The 17,526-nt window shown below is 33.4% G+C and overlaps 1 protein-coding gene across 7 annotated transcripts; it reads left to right on the top strand.

The window, feature by feature from the left end:
• Positions 1–305: 305 nt before the first annotated feature.
• LOC129894985 (protein MID1-COMPLEMENTING ACTIVITY 1) lies at positions 306–13,719 on the top strand. Of its 7 annotated transcripts, none has more exons than XM_055970592.1 (9): positions 316–639; positions 1,810–2,539; positions 4,612–5,027; positions 5,151–5,260; positions 6,370–6,441; positions 12,635–12,741; positions 13,068–13,161; positions 13,255–13,369; positions 13,461–13,719. In XM_055970592.1, the coding sequence occupies exons 2-8, from the start codon at positions 2,132–2,134 to the stop codon at positions 13,335–13,337; spliced, it is 1,290 nt and encodes a 429-aa protein (XP_055826567.1). In that variant the 5' UTR covers positions 316–639; positions 1,810–2,131; the 3' UTR covers positions 13,338–13,369; positions 13,461–13,719. The 7 variants fall into 7 exon arrangements, with proteins under 7 accessions (XP_055826568.1, XP_055826570.1, XP_055826567.1 ...); XM_055970591.1 differs by having other exon boundaries at positions 13,255–13,364; XM_055970593.1 differs by having other exon boundaries at positions 306–639; positions 1,810–2,533; positions 13,255–13,719.
• Positions 13,720–17,526: the final 3,807 nt, after the last annotated feature.

A 17,526-nucleotide genomic window follows, 5' to 3' on the forward strand; every position in this document is an offset into this window, starting at 1 on the left:
ATTTTTTAATTTCAATTTTTCGTATGACATGTTTAAAATATAAAATTAAAAGATATTTTCGTATATTTGACATATGTTTAATTTAAAATCACAAAATTCATTTTTTTAAAATTTTGTGCCAAACTAAAATAGGATAAATAAATTAAAATGGAGAGAGTAATCAATAAATTACTATAAAATACAAATATGGACATAAAGATTTAACGCATGATTAATTAATAAATTACTATAAAATACAAAGAATGAAAAAGTATTGGTAGATTTGGAAGAATAAGAAAGAAAAAAATGGAGGAGATTTGGAATTTTTGAGGCGAATTAAAATTTAGTCGAGATACAACGTGAATATCGGAAATAGAAGGAAAACCAACAGAAAAAAAATAATAATAAAAAAGTAAAGACCGATTTTGCTTTACTGTCATTCTGACATTGTAGTGTTGTTTCCACTCAAATCCAAATTGTGGACTCTGTGTGTGTAATGCAGCAAGCCGGAGCTCCCATATACAAATGACACCGAAGCCGGTGACCCCTCTCTCTCTCTCTCTCACTCTCTCACACGCATACTTTCTCTCTCTTGTGATTTGGGGTCACTGCGAATTAGGAATCCTGAAGTTGTTTCCCTCAAATCAATGCCTCTTTAAGGTTGTAATTTCACAGAAATCTATGTCTTTTGCTCGCAATTTTATGTTTGTTGCACGTAATTTTTAGCTCCGGCGGATTTTTCTGTGTACCATTTTCCAAAGACTCATCTGGGTTTCTATTTTCCTGCAAAAAAAAAAAACTTTCTTCCCTCAAATCAATGCTACTAAGGCTGTAATTTCACAGAAATTCAAGCTCTTTTGCTCGCACTTTTAAGCAGGTTTTTAAAAAGTTCCGATGGATTTTTCTGTGCACCATTTTCTAAAGACTCATCTGGGTTTAACTTTTCTGCCAAAAAAAAAACTACATATGGACGTATAGATATTCAGAAGTTGTTTCCCTCAAATCAATGCTTGTAAGGTTGTGATTTCACAAGAATCCATGTCCTCTTGCTCTGAATTTTACGTTTCTTTCGCGTAATTTTTTACCTCCGGCGGATTTTTCTGTGCAACATTTTTCGAAGGACTCATCTGGGTTTCGGTTTTCTTGCTCGAAAAAGCTACATTTTGTTAGAAAGAGTCATATGGGTTTCTATTTTCCTGCCTCAAGAAGCTACATTTGCTTAAATATTTGTATGAACACTTTGGAATAACAGTATTCCCAATATTATTTTTATACATAATAGTTGTTTTTAATATGAATCTATATTCAAATTACAGAAATCCAAGTTCTATTTCTCTCAATTTTACGTAATTTTTAGCTCCGACAGATTTTTCTGTGCACCATTTTCGAAAATATCAAATGGGTTTCTATTTTCTTGCTAAAAAAGCTACATTTGCTTAGATATTTGTGTGTTTACATTTCGAATGCACAGTGTTCCCACTACTCTTTCTGTATAGTTGATTTCTGAAAAAGACAATATACTAATAGTATAGAATTGACATATATTATTTGTAAAAATAATACTTGTATTTTTTTTTTTTTTTGAAAAAATATATTACTAGTGTTCCCGTTAATTCAGGTACTATTGTTGGAATTTTAATGATTTATGTTGAATGCTGTTTCTTGCTAATCTATTTTGTTGTTGGAATAAAGTGACAGTCAAACAATATCTTTTGCTTTATTGTTTTGCTTCCTTTCGCCTTTATCAATTGGTCGAAATGGAAAATGAGAGGTTTGATGGAGTATGGACTGTCTTTGAAAGCTGGTTGACTCATTTGAACTTTATTGCAGATGTTCAGGATCTTTGAAAATCCGTAATTGCAAGATCTGGTGCTAAGTTGACTATGTGGGGAGCTGTTGAGAGGACATTGCAGGCGGATCATCTACTTCTCGCCCATTTTTTGTATGATGGTAGTGTGTGGATCAGTTGAACTTACATTGACTAATTCATTGGATTGCCTGCTGCATTCGACAAGCATAGGAAAATTCAGAGATCAACTTGTCCAAGAAAAGGAAAGGATCAAGCTGATAAAATAATTTGACTAGTTTAATTTAGAATTTTATTATGTTCATTCTCTTGATAGGGTGTTGACGGAATAGTCTGCGATTGAGAATGGCTACGTGGGAACACTTTGGGGAAATTGCAAATGTCGCCCAGCTTGCTGGTCTCGATGCAGTGAAGCTAATTGGGTTGATTGTTAAAGCTGCAAATACAGCTCGGATGCACAAGAAGAATTGCAGGCAGTTTGCACAGCATCTCAAGTTAATCGGTAATTTATTGGAGCAGCTTAGAATTACAGAACTCAAGAAGTATCCTGAAACCTGCGAGCCATTGGAATATCTTGAAGATGCATTAAGGAGGTCTTACGTTTTGGTCAACAGCTGCCAGGATCGGAGCTATTTTTATCTTTTGGCTATGGGATGGAACATTGTCTACCAGTTCCGGAAGGCTCAGAATGAGATTGACCAATATTTGAAGATCATTCCTCTTATCACGCTTGTGGATAATGCTCGAGTCAGGGTACTGAAACTTTGCTCTCTTTATCTATAGCATCAGGGATTCAGATTTACATGTCTTTATAATCTATTTATTTCATTCATAATCCATTCACACACCTATGTAGTTGTTCTTACTTTTATATTAGTTTTATTAGGTAGTCATCAATTCATGATATGAAATTGGAATTATTTGTTCGGTATTTTGCATCATTTGGTGTTGTTTTTATACCCAAAGTTATTCTATCAAAAGCAAAAAGCTCTAAGGTCCGTTGGGGCTTTAAGTGCAAATAAAGCATGAACTTTGATGAAAAAAGGCGCAAGGGAGAAAAAAATACAAATATATATGTTTAGTCCAAGACCAATAATTTATAAGCATGAATGACAAATATATGAACAAAGAAATTGAAAAATAATTATGATAAAGTAAACTATCAATTGTTTAGTGTCGTCCCTTCAAAAGAGGTTCATTGGAAAGGAAAATTATGTCTTAGAAGCTTGATGACGTCACTGAAGTGCACATTAGGCGAGGCGAAGCGCTCAACACGTTTTGGGCCTCGCTTCAGGGGTTAAGCACGCTTTAAGCGCACGTTTGATAACACAGAATATGAGGCTTTTCTTTCCTGCTAATCTTGCACATATATCCTATCATAAGATCTCACCTGGATTGTTGGTTAACTGCTATTCAAATCCTTGTATTCTGACGCTAAGTAGATTCTTTTTCGTAAAAGAATGTGTGGAAGAACAAATTTCCTTGCTGTATGCTGTAACATGTGTAAAAGATGTGAATGTATTAGCATCATGAAGCCAAATACCAACACCAACAACAGTGTCAGGAAATCCAAGAATATATTCTTACATTAGCTTACCTCTCAAAGTGCGTGCAATCAACAAGGACAAAAATTAGTGCATGAAAGTTTCTTAAACATTTTGGTTCCTGCAAAATAGATGGCTCTGATAACTTGTTTAAGAGGTGCGTCATGTGTGAGTAATGTGGACTAGTTCAAGGTACCAGATGATGGACAAAACCATAGAGACATTAGTATCAAGCAGTTTCTCCTAAGGAACAAGGTAACTCCCGTGAAGCACAACAGTCTAGAGTTGCAGTTCATTGTAATCTGCTGTCACGTAATTTTTTGGTATCTTCAACCTCTCTATTCCACTAAGTTACACACTATTATTCTCTTGTTTCCACTTTACAGGTTATGAACTAAAGTCAAGGACTAGGACGTTATAAACTAATTATTTATTGGTTCTTATTTTAAGAACAAAATAACTTTAAGTTAGCCAGCCAAACACTCTTAAAAACTGAAAACAACTTATAAGTAACTTATAAGCCAATCCAAACGGGCTCTAACTTTTATGAACTAACTATCTGTTATACAGCATTCTAACAGTCATTGATTACCATAGTAATGAAAAATTAGTTCATTAAAAGAACGTCTATCTGGATAACTAATCTCTTCCAACATCCTAGGGCTTGGCCTAATGGTCTAGGTTAATGAAGTGTGTGCAAACCTTGGGAACCAAGGTTCAATAAATATAGGGTTATTTCTTCCCATCAGCCTAAGCTTTGGTTGACAGTTACTCAGTACAAGTACTGGTGGAGGTAGAAGGTATCCGGTGGAATAGTTGAGGTGCGTGCAAGTTGGGCCCGACACCACTGTCATTAGAAAAGCGCTCTCTCCTAATAAATTATCTCTTCCAAGACCAAGAATTAGAGAGCAGACCCTGTAGCATTCTTAAATAGTGAAGCAGTTTTGTGTCTGTTGCAATGATCAAGGGACAGTATTGTCTTATTTCTTGCTGTACATCACTTTAGAAACAATGTTTGTGTTCACCTTCCAAGGTAACAGTTTCTTACCAAGTTTTAGCATGAGAGAAATTGTATTTGGAAGAAAGATGCATCATTACAATAAGAGTAATCTGCTCACAGTTATCAAGTATGTGTCTAGCTTGGTTTGCCCATTACTGCTCAGAATTGGAAGGAGTAACCTGCTCTCTGACTTAATTATTTAGACATGTACAATTGGTGTGTCGTCGGTATCTATTTCTACCTTCAAAGTTTATAAATCTTTGTGTTTCATATTTTGGCAGGAGAGATTTGAAATCATTGAGAAGGACCAGCGTGAATACACTTTGGAGGCTGAAGACATGAAGGTGCAAGAAGTCATTTTAAAACGAGATCCCTCTAAACATGATACAATAGTGTTAAAGAAGACCCTTTCCCGTTCCTACCCAAGCATGCCTATCACTGAGGCAATTCAGAAGGAGAATGAAAAGCTTCAGCTAGAACTGCAGCGTTCACAAGCTAATTTAGATGTAAATCAGTGTGAATTCATTCAGCACCTTCTCGATGTCACAGAGGTAGTTGCAGCTGAGTCTCTTTCCGAGAAGAGTTCACCCACCCAGCCTACCAAAAAGTTGGAGCATAGTCACTCAGATGTCAATAGTGACAAGGAACACAATGATAGAAGTTGTACCAAGAGTGATGAGAAACAGTCAACTTCAAGGTAGATGTTATAATAGTAGTTATCTTCTCATAAAATGTGGAAGGAGTCATAACACTGATGAGAGTTTAGTGCCTATAGTGATTCCACTCAACCATATTCATTTTTATGTATATTTATCTGCAGAAACACTTCTTCAGTTTCATCGCAACGTGAACTGCTGTCTTCAAAGGGTTCACATCGATATGAGGAGTGGCATACAGATCTGTTGGGCTGCTGTTCAGAACCTCTCCTATGTACATTTAACTACATCTTTGCCTTACTATTCTTTTTCTGACATTAGCTATTCTTTTTATGACATTACTTTGTTTCATCTGTTCTTTCTTTTTTCTTTCCAATTCTGCTGAAAGGAAAGATACACAGCTTCTTTAATGGATACTTGTTGGTAAATATTCATACTTGAAGTTGTGAAATGTCCAGAAATGCACATTTTGTGCATACAACTTCATTTCTAGTGTTCATGCACTTCTTTAACTGTTTAGCTCTGTACAATTTTTGGTGTAAACATGTAGTCTTAAATAGCTCAGAAGCAATCAGCACAGCTATAGATTGGTTGTAACCTAGTAGATTTAGGTTCCAATGTAATTAAAAAATTTTTAGTGGGGAACTACATTTTTTGATGTTGTATACCTGTGGATATATATAGACTAACTGCTACCTTTCTTAAAAAAAAATGTAAGGAGAGTATTTGTGTGCATCGCTACATTAGATTTGAATCATGCTCAAGTTGTCAACAAACATACATTTACTCAAAAAGAACTAATTTTAGTTTTGATGTTGGTCGTGTCATTCTTGTTAGAGACATCATTTCTAATCTAGTAGACCAAGGCTAGAGTGATTCCAATGGCTGAAATAATTGGCTTTTCTTTTGTTCATCACTTTGTCCTATTATTACTGCTCTTTTTTCTATTGTTATTAAAGCAGGACCACATTGTGAATCTATTTACTTCACTATAGTCAGTGTTCTATCATTTCACATCTGAGTAGCTCTTTACTTTTAGGAGAATTCTGAAATTAGTTGATTGCCTGAATTGTTTGTTTTCATATTCATAAAGTTATTTTCCCTATTTTCTGATTTTTGGTGTAGAAGTATGTTCGAAGACTATTATAGGCTGGAAGGATAATTGTGCTACTGAACAATTCTCTACTCAGGAAAGATTAATTTGGCATCTTAACATATCATATCCTTTTTGTTCAAGCCAATTCATTTTGGTTTATTTTTTTTTTACGTTTTTCTATCTAAGTAATTAAGAAACTAGTTGTTATTCATCCCTGGAGACTATCATTATATTTTTGTGCCTTGTCAACATATTATAGTTGTTTATAATGTCTCTTTACTTTGCAGGCATTAAAACCTTTTTCTTTCCTTGTGGTACATTTTCTAAAGTTGCCAGTTTTGCAGCCAACAGACACATATGTAAGTGACTTTATAGTCTGCCTGGAACTTTCTTGTCCTGTCACGGGTGATAAACATATAGTCTTTTTAATTACTCACAATCTTCTTTTTTTCATTTTACCTGAAATGAATAAAATGGTCAAAGTAGCAACAACATTTAGTTTTTGCAAGTTACTGTATTAGATTAGCTGTTGGGAAACACAGGTAAAATAAAAATAATAATATAATATTATGATAATAATACTGAAATTTAAATAAATATTACTACGATATATATAGGCACTGTCCTAAGAAACTATTTCAGTAGTATGAAATGTTTTCCTAGGATTAAACAAGTCTTCTCTAATTAATTAGAGGATATAGGAACCAACAGGATATAAATAATACAAAACAAGCAAGTCGGAAGAGGACTATGATAGTAGGCTAAGGATTATCATTGATTGGATTGTTTCTCATCAACACTCCCTCCACCATTTTTTTTGTAATTAAATGTGGGTATAGAGCCCATTTATTGAGAATTTAAGGGACTAAGGGACTTCACATTTAATAAGAGTCAAAGACAACATAACATCTTTTTCTATGTCCAACCATACCTTCTACATTAAAGACTTGGCGGGGGCTAAGACATGTCCCTAGCTCACCCTCAAAATAAGTGTCAGGAAATGCCTTATTAAAAGTCTTAATGTTCTTCATAACATAAGCTTAGAATAAAAAAGATGTTGTTCCCAAAACATGGGAACTCACCACAAGCAATCTTCAAACTAATCCGAACTAGCCACGTGGAGGAGGTCGAGGAGCGACGTCGGTTCCAACATGATGATACCATGTAGGCAAAAGTATGTGTTAGTACTTTGAATGTACTAAGTATGTGAGTATGCTATGAAATGAAGAATATAAGAGAGACATGAGTAAGCAATATGCATAAGTGAATGCATGCATTAGACATCATCATATGAAGCCTTACAACATTCATTTTGTGGGGAAGTGACCATAACCGACATTTAAGACCATGCGAGCTATTACATGGAATCCAACATAACCCCCTACGTTGGCACGGGGAGACTACTTGTCGGGTAGAACTCCATTCAGTTTACATTCAATTATTTAACATTTGGTGGCTACAAAGGCCTAGCCGACAAGGGCTCCTATGGTGGCACATAATTAATGCAACATGAGACTTTACTTGAGGATCCCTTAGGTCGAGTCCCCATCTACATGCTACATTCGGTGCTAGGTCAATCCCACAGAATAACATTTAAATATCATAATAACATAAGCAAAACGGATCAAATGGCCCAGCCCAAACCAAAAAAAAAAAGGAAAGCTAGACCACACTTTCAGACAACACTTTTCGAATCTTCTCACTGAAGATTTGACTCTTCACTTCCTTTGCCCAGTTTCTTCGTCTGGGTTCTCTCCTTCTCCGATCTCAGCGATTGTTCCTTGGCTTGAAGCTCTCATTCCAATGATGATTTCTCTGAGAAATTGATCTGACCCTCCACCAATAGTAGTTGCAAGCAGTTAATTAATTAGAGGATGCATGAATCAACAAGATATAAATAATACAAAACAAGCAAGTCGGAAGAGGACTATGATAGTAGGCTAAGGATTATCATTGATTGGATTGTTTCTCATCAAGACTCCATCCACCAATTTATAGTAGTAGCAAGCAGTGAAGGACAAAGGAAAATTAGTATCCGCACAAGGATTTACTTGGGAACAAAGGAAAATTAGTACTTGGCCATCAAAATTGATAACATATGATATGTGTACCTGTCATTAAGTTGATGACATATATGTTGATGCCATATGTACTAATGGGGTCCACATTTAAATGAGCTATTTGGCTCAAATAATTTAAAATATTCAACAATCCCCCATATATTTTGAAATGATTTTGAAATAAAGGACAAGACTTGCTTGATTTTGTATGATCAAAATGCAATAGGTTTGGTGTCTTTTGGACTATGAATCAAATTTAGATTGATAAAATTTAACTTACAGAATTACTTGTGAAATATTAAATTTCTATGAACCAATAATTCTTATTGTAAACATTTTGACCTTTATATTTTGTTGTTCAATGCGGTTTTGCGCCAATAGACCATGCACGAGCCTAGTTATTCATGAGAGCTTTAGAGACTAGGCCAAAATCTCATAGGAGCGTCCCCACTCCACCTCATATAGATGAACTCATCAAGTGTATACTGCTTTAAATACACCATTATTAAGGACTATGAATTTACTAAGAGTTAGTAACTCATCCTCACAATTAGTAGTAGTTGAAGTACTCTCTTTTAGTGCGCAATGTCAATATCGATTTGTTATTACCCATATGAATCTAATTCATGGGATCTCCAATCACATAGGTCGAGTTACCATCTTTATTTACAATCATATTAGCTTTAACCCCATCTCTTTTGAGGTTTGAAAAATTAATTTTCTTCTCACCGGTTTAGTTGGAGAATCGGCCAAATTCTCTTTTGACTTCACATAATCAATGGAAACTATCTATTTCTCAGCAGTTGCTTAATGACATTATGTCTTAATTTCATGTGTCTGCTCTTACAATTATAAGATTTATTCTTCGCAATAGCAATTGCAGTTTGACAAAACCACTATATAAACACAGGAGGGAACACATCTTTTATTAAAGGGTATTCGCTAAGAAATTTCTTAGCCACTTAGTCTCAGAATCAGCTAGCTCCAGAGCGATAAACTCTGACTCCCTGCTAGACCGATTGTTTAGCTGATTACCATGATATTGCACCACCACCAAGGTGAACACATAGCCACCAGTGGATTTTGGCTCATCTTGATTAGAGATCCCGTTTGCATCACAATACCCTTCTAATGTGGAAGGAAATCCACTATATAGGATACCATAATTCATGGTTCCTCTCAAATATTTCATTAGTCTAATTGGGATTATGAGTATATCTACTCAGTCTACACACAACATAGGCTATATTAGGCCTAGTAAAATTCATTAAATGCATCAGACTCCTAATAATATGAGCATATTTAGATTGAGCAACTGGGTCACCTATATTCTTTTTCAATTAAGAATTAGCATCATAAGGAGTGTAGTATCTCAAGACATTTTTACTTTTTAAGAAGTCTCTCCACATAATGTTCTTGTGACAACATTATCTCACCTTCACTCCTTATAAGTTTTAACTCCTAATATCATATTCACTTCACCTAGATCTTTCATATCAAAACTAGTAGACAAAGATTGTTTGGTACTTTTCACTATATTCAAACTTCTACCAAATACAAGCATGTCATTAACATATAAGCATATTATGACATAATCATTGTCTATCACTGTAATATAAACACATTTATCCACTTCAACAGAAGAAAAACCATCTCTTATTAAGAATTGATCAAATTTCTCAGGCTGCTGCTTGGGAGCTTGTTTAAGTTCATAAAGTGATTTAATTAATTTACAAACTTTATTTTATTTTCCAGGAACAATATATCCTTCAGATTGAATCATATAAATCTCTTCATCTAAATCACCATACATCTATTTGATAAATAAAAAGCTTGTGAATAGAGGCTAAGGTAATTAGAATTCGAATCGAACAATATCTAGTCACATCCACAAATGTATCAAAATAATCAATATTTTGTTTCTGAGAAAACCTTTTAGCTACTAAACGAGCTTTGTATTTATCTATAGAGCCATTATGATTAAGTTTACTTTTGAAAATCCATTTACAACCAATAGATTTTGCACCAAGAGGTAAATCAGTTAAAATTCATGTTTTACTTTCATGATTGAATCAATATCTATTCTTATTGCCTCTTTCCAATATTCAGCATCAGAAGAAGATATAGTTTCAAAATAATTAGATGGTTCATTATCGACAGGAAAAGTTTGAAAATCATTTCCATAAGAAGAATATTCTTTTCTAGGCCTTTTGCTCCTTCTCATTTCCTCATTAGAGGTATTCTCATTATTTCTTACCATAGGTGCATGAGAATTTTACCAAACACTTGAAAAATATGTTCAAAAAATTTAGCATTTTTTGTCTCAATAATAGTATTGCAATCAAGCACATCACTTTTTAGTTGATATGCAACACTCCAATAAGCATGCAATCAAAAATTTTAGAACCTATTTTTCTCTTTTTAGGTTTAGGCAATAGAACTTTAGCAGAGCACCCCCCACACTTTTAAATAGTCCAAGTTAGGTTTATAACCTTTCCACAATTCATAAGGAGTTCTACCAGTTCTTTTATGAGGAATCCTATTTTGTAAGTGATGCAGATAATATAGATTCATACCACAAATTATCAGAAGCATTAGAACTAACTAACAAGGAGTTCATCATTTCCTTTAATGCTCTATTATTCCTTTCAGCTACTCCATTAGATTCAGGTGAATAAGGCGGAGTTACTTCATGAATAATTACTTCTTTTTCACAAAAAGCATTCAAAGATAAATATTCTCCACCTCTATGTGATCTAATTTTCTTGATTTTCCTACTAAGTTAATTTTCAACCTTAGATTTATAAGAAATAAAACCATCAAATGTATCATCTTTATTTCTAAGCATATACAACTTAGTAAATCTGAAAAAAATCATCAATAAAGGTCACATAATATTTTTTTAACGCCTCTAGGCATAGTTTGTCTTAAATCACCTAAATCAGTGTGAATCAAAGACAATAATTCAATTTCTCTATTCATTGAAAACATGACTTTTTAGTAATTTTAGCTTCAATATTTCACATTTATCAAAATTATTTGATTCTAAAGCAGATATCTAAACAAGCGACTGCATATTTTTTATATATGAGACATTAACATGTCCAAGTTTAGTATGTCATAAAGAAATAGACTCAAATCATATAAGCAGAAGTAGATGCTTTTTCATTTATAACATCAAAAACATTGAGTACAAAATGTCCCTGGTTACAATAGCCTTTTCGCACAAACACATTTTTTCTATTAGCGGAAATTTCAATATTTGACACATTCGGAAATGGCTTGGCATATAGTAGCACAACCAAAAGTGGTGCAGCGGAGGTAGCACCGACTTCAGTAGTATCAGGAATAGTTTTAGGAGTAGTATTATTTTCTGTAGTATTTTAGATTGTTGAATATTTTTTAAAAAAATATTTGAGCCAAATTAAGCACATTTAAATGTGGATCCCATTAGTACATATGGCATCAACACATATGTTATCAACTTGATGACAAGTTTATCATATGTCATTAATCTTGATGGCCAAGTACTAATTTTCCTTTGTCCCCAAGTAAATCCTTGTGTAGATACTAATTTTCCTTTTATCGCCTAGTAATCATTTCTTCATTGCTCGCTACTACTATAAATCGTTGGAGGGAGTTTTGATGAGAAACAATCCAATCAATGATAATTCTTAGCCTACTATCATAGTCCTCTTCCAACTTGCTTGTTTTGTATTATTTATATCCTGTTTATTCCTGTATCCTCTAATTAATTAGAGAAGATTAGTTTAATCTTGGGGAAACATTTCACATTGCTGAAATAGTTTCTTAGGACAGTGCTTAGCATGACACAAGTATTACTTATATATATATATATATATATATATATATATATATATATATATAAATTTCAGTATTATTATCATAATATTATATTATTATTGTTATTTTACCCATGTTTCCCAACACGAGCAGTTGAAGTGCTGTACACTACAAGAATATATGTACTTTGTTTTGTTGTTAATTTAACTAATTCCTATTTAGGAGATGTTGGAGAACTGGTTAATCCATCTTTACATGAGCATAGCGACCCTTTTAGATTGTGTTTCTTTGTTATTTCCAAGAGCAAAATAAATTTGAAAAGAACACAGTACTCAGCCCATAAACCTATATGAAAACCTTTACATAACTGATGTAGGACATTGTGCATCCTGAACATGCCACAGGACTAAAGTAAATATACGAAAGTGTTGTATCTCTAACATTTTACTATTTTACATTAGACATTTCACACAATTCAACAATCATGGTAGCAGAGGTTTTTTATTTGTTATCACTACCTATCAAAAAAAGATAATTGCATGTGATAATTTTAGGTACTTAAGGTTGTGGTTAAAGTAGTTCAAGACTATTCGGTAGGAAAAGCAACTATGTGGGATGTATCTCTAACAGTATCCACGCACCATTTTTCCTTTGATGTTTATTCACAATTTATACCATTTGGATGCAGCTTCAGCCGAAGCTTGTAATGAATTAATGGCTTACTCGTTGATACTGTCCTGCTGTTGTTACACTTGCTGCATCAGAAAGAAACTTCGGCAAAAACTAAACATCACGGTAAATTACCCTATCTCTCACAGCTAAATATTAGTCCCAAAGTTAGAACTAGATCGCAAATGTAATAACCCTAAAATGATAAATAGACTTGCAAATACTTTTCGCAAGCCCTTCATGCGGAAAGAAAAATCCTCTCCATTCAGAAAGAGATGAATAGATGCTTCTGAATGTTCCTTTTCTATCATGATGTTGAATTCCTTGATAGGATTTGAAGAGAATCGATGGACAAAGACAAATGGTTAATGATGGACGAGTACCTCCATACATTAACTGGTTTTAAATTAAATTGAGATATAGATACCCTGCTGATTATTGTTTCTTTTTAGGGAGGCATCATAGATGATTTTCTTTCACATTTAATGTGCTGTTGCTGTGCTCTCATCCAAGAATTGCGTGAAGTGGAAATACGCGGGGCTAATGGTATGTTTTACTGGAATCCCATACCTTTATTTCATAATTTCATGCCTTCAAGGCTTCAACTATAGGGTGGTGCTGTTTTTCTGTATTAACAAGGTCTAAACGGGAAATGTTACCGTATATGTTTACATTATGGTTGCACTAAGCTCATTCTACATAGATTTATCCTACACAAATGATGCAGATTTGACCTCCATGAGGTAGTGGTAAGGTCTGTACATTCTATCTTCCTCAGACCCCACTTGTGGGATTTTTGGTATGTTGTTGTAAATAATGCAGATTTGCTATGCTACATCATGCAGGTACAAAGAAGACGAAAACGAGCTCCCCACCCTCTCAATTTATGGAAACATAGTAAATTGAAATTGGCTTAACATATTAGAGATTAACTTGCAGCACAATTGATAGATGTTATATAGATTCTGATTTTCTCTGGATTTATAATCATTTTGTAAAGTAATTCTTAGTAATCAAGATTTAATATGTACAAAGATAATCTATAGTTTTCAATGGTTCCATTTATTCATTTGCTTTAGGCAATTTTTATTTATTTGGATGAAATGTGGAGATTTTATTTCCCTCTCACATTTAACAGATACAACTGACCACCTGTGAGGCTGTGATATCTAGTAAGGGTGCAATGTCCTATATGGCTAACAAAGTGTTCATCCTAAATTAGTTAGTTTTTGGCTGGCTGCATCTTCTTTTCTGTTCGGGTTTGGGACCGATAATATAAAAGGGAAAGATTACGGATATGTACAGTTCGGCTCTGTAGTTTATCAACATGGTCAAAATATACGATGTATATGATTTGTAATGCATATTATATGTAGTTAGTAAACGTATACTCAATTTATATATTTTATAAATTAGTTAGTCAAATGTGTTTAGGACCGTAATTATCTATATCTATATTTATCTATACTATTTTAAAAGCATGAACTCCAAAACTTAAAAGTTAAATTACCTAAATACCCTTTATATTATTTGTCTAAATATTTTAATTTTAATACCTAAAAATAGATATATACTTACATGATACACCTATTTACCTCTTCTGAATAGTTGCTACCGTTTAGTGACCACCTTCGGTAGATTGAAGTCAACTAGTTGGAACATGAAAAACACCAAAGAAAAAAAATGATTGGGATGAGTTGGGCTATATTTTTTTATTAGAGTTATTGTACACTCGATGTAAAGAAAATGACTACAATTTGAGAGATGCAGAGTGCTTGAAAAATAAAAGTACAGGGAAGAGTTTTTCAATCAACATAAGTTCTTCAAAATAATGATAAATGATTTCATGTGTAATTGCGCAAAAAATTTATGTAATTTGCCATTTTAATTAGATTATTTTTTAAAATAATTTATTTGGTTGAGTGATTTTATTGATACAAAACAAAGTCCAATAACCTTGTTACATAAATTCTCATGATTGAGTGACCTTTTTAGGTATTACTCTTTAATTTGTTATTGAACTGAGATGTATTTTAAATGATTATAATTTGGAGATAATTACATTTTAAGTGAGTTCACATTATTTTGAACTTAGTTTTCTCTATTTCACTGTTATATTTGATTTCCTAATGCAACTTGCTGTAATTTGTGAATGTAACCTCTAGAGAAAGCTTCATTATTTATGTACATGATAAATATTGACATAGAAAAAAGATTCATTTACGCAGGTGCAGTTTCTATAAATTACACATTTTATTTCGTAATAGTTGATTAAATTATGATGTATCTGGAAACTATTTGACTATAATTTTTTTTAAATGGGTAATTAAAATTCTTGTAGTATCATTCTTTAAACGTCCTACTGTGAGCATTGTCTCATCATATTATTGATTTTGTTGCTATGATTGAATTTATTTTGTGCAAAATACTTGAAATTCATTTAACAGAATTTGCACAATAATATTAAGGAGGAGTTTTATGTTGTTATTTTTTGATTTAATATTGCACCCGAAGTAACTTTGTCTTGTACTATTTTAACATATTACTTGGATTTCTTTCATCACATATTTGGTAATACTCTGATTTTTACTAATTAGAATTAGAGTTATTTCAACATACAAAGTAAAAGAAAAGTTATTACCAAGAATATCATATATAAGTAAGTAGTCAGTAAGATATATTTAACTATATATTTCTATGTAATAATAAAAATATAATAGGAGTAACAAAAAATCACTTAAATCTAATTAAACTTTAATTTATTTGTTTATCTGCATTGTTGGATATCTTTATTTGATTCAGTAAAAATGGGTCAGACTATCTAATATTATCGATTCAGACGACATTCAATTGTCTTGATTACAATAAATAGATCACAATACAGTGATTCACGTAAATTTATAAATTACTTTTTCTAGTTCTATAATAATATATTCAAAACTTTGTTTTACTTCATTTCTTGACAAACACGTGCGACGCATGTGTTGAGAAACTAGTCCCAGTATAAAAGATGATTATGGTAAAATAGCACCAATGTTCAGTTGGAATGTTTGGAGATGGGATGAGGCAGGACTATTCACTTTTTGTTGGAATAGGTTTAAAGTAGTCCCTTAAATATATTCCTGAATATTTATTTTTAAATCCGTCAAAAATGAGCATTTTTGTTGTTCATTTATTATTTTAACAATTTTTGTTTGTTAGATTTTAGAGGAATCGTGAAAAAATAATTTAATTAGAAATATTAAAAACGTCTTATTAAATCTTAAAAACTCTAATGCAAAAAATTGCACTAGATACAAAAATAGACCAAACATAGTAAAAACTATAACACATCCTTGCACCTTTGTTTTTACATGTCTGAATTGTCTCAATCTCGCTTTCCTCATCATGTCCGCTATGAAGGCCACATTTTTTCTTGTATAACTTTATTTTTAATCACATCTCTCCTCGTACGCCCACAAACACACATCTATCTAAGCATTCTCATTTATGCTACCTTCATCTTTTGAAAGTGAGTATTCTTTACTGGTCAACACTCTGCTCCCTACAATAATGTTGGTCTAACTATCACTATGCATGACTTACCTTTAAACAATGACATATTCTCAAAAACAACACCCTGGAAACGAGCCTCCGTGTCACTCCATTATAATGTGCGACATCATCGTCAATCTCTCCATCTCCTTTAAATATAGACTTATGATACTTAAAATTTTCTTTTTGGAGTATGACTTCTGCATCGATCTACACTTTCACCTCTGCATTGTGTTACATCACTAAACTTTCACTTCAGGCACTCTGTCTTAGTCCTTTTTAACCTGAAACTTCTAGACTCTATGATTTGTCTCCACACTTTCAGTCTATCATTAACTTCACGGAGCGTCTCGTTAATCAATATTATATCAATTTACAAATAATATATACATCCACCATAACACCTCCTCTTGAATATGCCATATCAATTTATCCATTACTAAATATATTAAAATATTTGGAACACTCTCATAGCCTTTGAGATTTTGGGTACTGCAAGTGTTTTAGGGTTGAGGAGGTTAGACGTGCTATTAGTAAGATGAGAAAGGGGAGAGCGTCGGACCCGATGAGATTCTAGTGGACTTTTGGAAGAGCACTGATAAGGCAGGCTTGGAATGGTTGACTAGGTTGTTTGATGTTATTTTGAAGACAACTAAGATGCTCGATGAATGGAGGTGAAGTACTATGGTCCATTGTACAAGAACAAGGGTGGTATTCAAAACAGTAATAATTAAAGGGGTATCAAATTGTTAAGCCACACTATGAAGATATGGGAGAGGGTGGTGGAGATGAGGGTGAGGAGAAGAGTGTCAATTTCAGAGAATCAATTCGGATTCATGCCGGGGTGGTTGACTACTGAAGCAATCTATCTTATGCGGAGACTGATGGAGAAATTTAGGGAAAGAAAGAGGGATCTTCATATGGTATTCATCGATCTTGAAAAGGCTTATGACAAAGTCTCGAAAGATATTCTTTGGATGTGTCTAGAGGCCAAAGGTGTTCCGATGGTGTATATTAGGGAGATAAATGATATGTATGCTGGAGCCAAGACTCGGGTTAGAACAGTGAGAGGTGACTCAGAGCATTTTCCTATTGAGATAGGACTACATCATGGATCTGTGTTGAGTCCTTTTTTTTGCCTTAGTGATGGATGAGCTGACACGGTTTATTCAGGAGGAGGTTCCATGGTGTATGCTATTTGCAGATAACATAGTTTTGATTGATGAGACTCGAAATAAAGTTAATGATAGATTGGAGGTTTGGAGACAAACTCTGAATTCCAAAGGGTTCAAATTAAGAAGGACCAAGATAGAGTACTTGGAGTGCAAATTCAGTATTGTGATGGATGAAGTGGGCATAGAAGTGAGGCTTGACACT

Source organism: Solanum dulcamara, chromosome 7 (genome assembly GCF_947179165.1).
Source record: "Solanum dulcamara chromosome 7, daSolDulc1.2, whole genome shotgun sequence".
NCBI classification, from domain to species: domain Eukaryota; kingdom Viridiplantae; phylum Streptophyta; class Magnoliopsida; order Solanales; family Solanaceae; genus Solanum; species Solanum dulcamara.